Here is a 4829-nt window from a genome sequence, read left to right on the forward strand (position 1 = left end):
GAGAGGAGAGGAGAGGAGAGGAGAGGAGAGGAGAGGAGATAGAAGTTGGGTGGGGAGAAGAAAAGAGAAGAAAGAAGAGGAGAAGAAAGAACAGAAGAGAGAAGAGAGGGGAGAGAGGGAAAAGGAAGGAGAGGGGAGATTAAAAAACAAAAACAAAAACAAAAACAAGTAAATCTTCGGCAGATGAAAAGTTCCAGAGATCGATTGGGGGCAGGAGCCACAGAGTCAGAGCAGCTGAAAGGATGAAGAACAGAAGAAATACAGAGAAAGCCAGGCTCTGTGGTGCACCCAGGAAGTAAAGTGCACTAGAAATGCTACCAGAAGCCTCAATGGCAACTAGCACTCACACAGTACCACCCAGTCTTGACTGACTGTGTTCTTCAGATGTGCCCATACCTGGCAGCCGTTCAGTGTGCAAGCAGTGAATACTTAAGTTCTGGAGGTCTGTCATAGACGTGATGTACTGTTCGTCATCCGTGGTGAGGGGACTAGCTTCCACCATGAGGGAATGCACGTTCTTGCAGGTTCTGAGGACTGAGCTGAGCCTTCCAGCCACGGCTGCACATCTCTTGACATACAGCCGGAGGTTGGTGGCAGAGCTGAATATCTTCCCCAGATATTTGATATCTTGTTTATTCAACTTGCTAATATCTCGGAGTGTGACCTCTAGAGTCTTGAATTCCTGCTTCCAGTTGAAGAACAAAGACACAGCCCTAGGGGGGATGTAAGTTTCTGAGGGCCCTTCCGTGTGAACTCCAGGGACATTCTCTTCTGCCATGTCCTGTGACACTGTAGCTCTTCCATAGAAATCCAACTTCACGAAGTCCAAGGCACTTGCGCAATTAGGCAAGTATTTAAAGAAGTCAAATAAGTAGTCAGGGATGTTCTCCGAGCTGATGTATAAACTTTTACCTTGAAAGAAAGCTTCAAATTCTTTACTCAGGTCCGATTTAGATATACTCTCCAAGAATAAATTGATGCCACACTCTACAAAGGAATTTACATTGATGGCTTTCAGAACATCTTGCTCAGTGGTATTTCTCAGGCTCTGGATTGATTCCTGCCTCCAGAGAGGCCTCTTGGTGACAGAAAGTCCTTGTAGGCTGCCGTGCTGATAGACCATTGCAAGGTGCCTCATGACTGCCCTGGTTGCTTCTGTGGACGACCCACACGTGTAGAGGAGCAGATTGCCATACAGGGATGTGATGTCAGAGATGGAAACCATTTTCTTTAAGTAGCTGTCCCCCTTGCTCACCTCCTCTGGCTCTCTGGACGTCAGCAAACTGCTGAGTCTCCGACCTGCCGTGTACTCCTGAAATGATTTATGAAAGAATTTATACTTGGGCTTCAGCATCTGAGCTGTGTACTTACAGAGGAGTCCCAATGTCACCAGGACGTCCTCATTCTTGCTGGACTCAGGCTCCGGTTCAAAATCAAACTTGTGGGCGAACACGCCTTCCAGGGCCAGATCGCCACAGTAGTCTATGCTCCTGGCAAAATCGCGTGAAGCCCCACCTCTGTGTCTGTGCCTGTTCTTCTGTATCAGGAGGTCGTAGAAGGTTCGGAACAGCATGGTTTGGGTGTGAGCTTGGAATTCCTGTCTGCCCATCTGAATTGCACAAGTGATCACCACGAAGAGAGGGGTCTTCATCAGATTTTTCAAGCACCTGGACTCCTGGATCTGGGTCAACAGCCTTTCAGCCAGATCATGTACCAGCACTTCCTGGATGAGATGTTGGGCACTGTCTTCGGTCATATCTCCCACCTCCGCAGTCAGGGCGCCCACGTGTCTGATATGTCTCAGGCACTCCGTGGTGGTGGTGACAATGACCATGTTCTTGAAGCGATGGTTTTCCTTTATCAGGGTTTCGATTTCCGGGCAGTTCTGGGGATGGAATTCATTGTAACCATCGAAAAGAAAGAGGACCTCCTTGTGTAGCCTCAACAGCAGAGCCTTGAAGGTTGGCTTGCTGATGGAGTCAGGTATGTTCAGGAGCTGATCGCACACTGTTTCAAACAGTCCCCCCCTGGCGCTGCTCAGGCGGATGAAGAAGACCAATTTGAACCCCTTCAGAGCCCCACAGTCCCCAGAGGCCCAGAGCATGGCAATTCTCTGCAGCAGGGTTGACTTCCCTTTGCCAGACTCCCCTTCAATTAGGCAGGGGCTCTTCAGAGCCTCCAGCAGGCTGCCCAGAGTCAGCTGCTCCACACGGTGATGACGATGGTCCTTCCTCCACAAGATAGGTTCTGTGAAGGTTTTCTCCAGATTAAAAATTATGTCGATATCTTCACCCAGGGGGAAGAAGTTCAAAAAAGCAGGGCTGTTATATAAGTCCTTTAAATTCTGGACCAAAACATTCAAGTCTTCTTCTGTTACCCGGTAAGAACGATCTGTTAGAGAAAATATGATGTTATAGAGGGCATGATTTGCATCTCAAAGCCCAAGGCCCAGGGGACGAATAGCAGAGATGCCAAAAATCAGGGCAGGTCACTTACTTCTTTCCCTAGTTCTAAGATACCAAATGCCCACTAATTGCCCCTGGTACCCTCACCTTTGTTGCCTCTTTTTTTTTTTTTAACCCTTTCTTTCCTTTTTCTTGCCTTCATGACAGCTGCACATTGGAAACCAGAAGAGCCTTCATTTTTAGTTAAACGAAGTGAAACTTCATTTAGTTAAAGAAAGTGAAAGATTTGGCTTAGAATGTGGGATGGGGGGGTAAATTTCAGCCAATTATGCCATCTATTCACTCAGTGTAATGGGAGGAGTCGGCGGTATAGCTTGATGAGGAGGGAATTACTGTCGAGTGGAAAGTAGAGTGGTTAGCTTTCCATGGTACTGTACCACGAGGTAGGTTGTTGGCTGGGCCGTTCACCCGCAGATGGCCAGTCAACGATGGTTGACTTAGCCAATTTGTGTTCCAGATATATACCCTGGTCTGCTTCAATCTTCCCATCCACTTGCCTCTGCCTCCCTGAAGCTTCCATGGCAGTCCATGCCACCGCGCCAAGCATTCTGGTTGTACCCTAAGTGAGACTATACTTCCTCATTTCTGGCCCAGCTCTGAGGTCACTTAGATGGTTTGGCTTTCAGGTATCTGCTGGGAATGACTCGAAGACCCTGGCCAGCGACACAGAGATGAAGGACAAGCTCTATGGAAGAAGGGACTGTGGGTGTTCTTAATGGTTTGTTCCTTTCGGTGGGACAGAGGCGAGCAAGGTAATACTTACTTTGTCCAGTTAAGTCCTGATACACAAAATAGTCCCAGTTTTCAAGACTCTCAAGAAAGAGGCTGCAGGCCGCTGAGCCCTTCTGCAAAATCATATGGATGATCTTTCGGGCGGCTTCCTGCTCCACGGGCTCACAGTAAATGATGGCAGCTTCTTCATTGTTGAGAACGTTCAACGCAAAGAGGGCATCACAGATTTGCTTGGTAACTGTTATGCCCATCCTTTGAATAAGGGCTTGGCTGTTGTTCTTTATAAAGTTCACTGAAGAGAGGGAGGTAAGTATTTGTTCATTTGTTCATTTATTTATTTTACTCTACATGAAATAAACATATCTCTCACCAGTGCATCAGAGCTGCACATTTTTCCTCCTGGATCATCTTGAGCTATGGGGATATCAGATGTTTTATACTCAGGCCCTCGAGAAGTACTTGCAAAACTCTCCAGCCATAACTTCAGTCTGTGAGCTAGTTGGTTTTGCTTCGGTGATAAAGTGGAGTAGGTAATTTTGTCCACCGATAGGAGCCTCAAGTGAGTGCCAGGTGTGGTGGCACCCATCTTTAATCCCCGACTCAGGGGGACAGTGACAGCCAGATCTCTGTGAATGTGAGGCCTGCCTGTTCTACAACGTGAGTTCCAGGATCACCGGGGCTACAGAATGAGACCAGAAGAAAGGGGGGGAGCAGTGTGGGGAAGAGGAAAAGGTGGGGAGCGGGGTGGGGAGGAGGAGGGGGAGGTCAAGGGAGAGGAGGGTTTTGAAGTAATGAATGACCCTATCCTCCAAGCATAAGACATTACCATCCTCCTCAGGGCAGGAGATGGTACCTGTCCACATTCTCCCTTAAAAGGAAGAATGGAGGGGGATTATTAGGCCCTCACCTAAGCGTCCAGTTACTCTCTTTCTAAATCGCTCTATCGGCCATCCTGCCTCAACTTCACGCTGACTTGGGAGGTGCTAGGCTAGAGAGTGGAAGGTTGACTGGAGAGGGACTCTATCTCCACACGGGGACTGGTCATCCATGCTGACACAGGTGTGGCAGAGATGTGGGTGCCTTGGGGTTACTTACCACGTGCCTGGGCTCTGACAAGCAAGACCAACCAGCCTCCTGGTTCAATAAACTCGCCAGACTTTAGTCTTACCAGAGCTCCTGTGGCGTGGCTGGTTTTCTGTTCACGGCTGCCCCCCAGGGAAAGTGAACGCAACAGCAGAGGATCTGGCCATTGTTAGCATCTGTAACCCTTAGCAACTCTCTATGAACCAGTTAGAACAGCCAACTATGGAACAGACTGGCTCCCGGAGGGCGAGGGGGGCGCGGCAGAATATTTCTTTTGTAGATTTACTGAGCCCCATAAGTGTAGGACCGTGAAAGGCAGCCTGGTTCCTGGTTGAGCTAAGGCTAGAAACCCCAGTGACCCTAAAGGGACGGTAGGCATTTTTGCCTGGTGCCCAGACACTAGGCTCCTGACACTAGGTCTCAGCCTTTCACAGATTTGTAGTCATCAGTCACGTAAGGGCAACACCCCAAGCCCCTTCACCAGTAGAGGACATGGCCACAGGTCACTTAGCCTCAAGACAGATCTCCATTTTTTTTTTTTAAAGTTTT

At 48.6% G+C, this 4829-nt stretch overlaps 1 protein-coding gene across 1 annotated transcript in view; it reads right to left on the bottom strand.

Moving 5' to 3' along the window:
- The window catches only part of Nlrc4 (NLR family CARD domain containing 4), a 27689-nt gene that overhangs the window by 15690 nt on the left and 7170 nt on the right, over positions 1-4829 (bottom strand). Inside the window, exons 3-4 of the mRNA XM_021218372.1 lie at positions 3229-3489; positions 397-2391 (exon numbers count right to left, since the gene is read on the bottom strand). Coding sequence (XP_021074031.1) covers positions 397-2391; positions 3229-3489 — 2256 coding nt within the window. The remainder of the gene's footprint in view (positions 1-396; positions 2392-3228; positions 3490-4829) is intronic.

The sequence above is a fragment of the Mus pahari genome, chromosome 18 (assembly GCF_900095145.1).
Source record: "Mus pahari chromosome 18, PAHARI_EIJ_v1.1, whole genome shotgun sequence".
Classification (NCBI taxonomy): domain Eukaryota; kingdom Metazoa; phylum Chordata; class Mammalia; order Rodentia; family Muridae; genus Mus; species Mus pahari.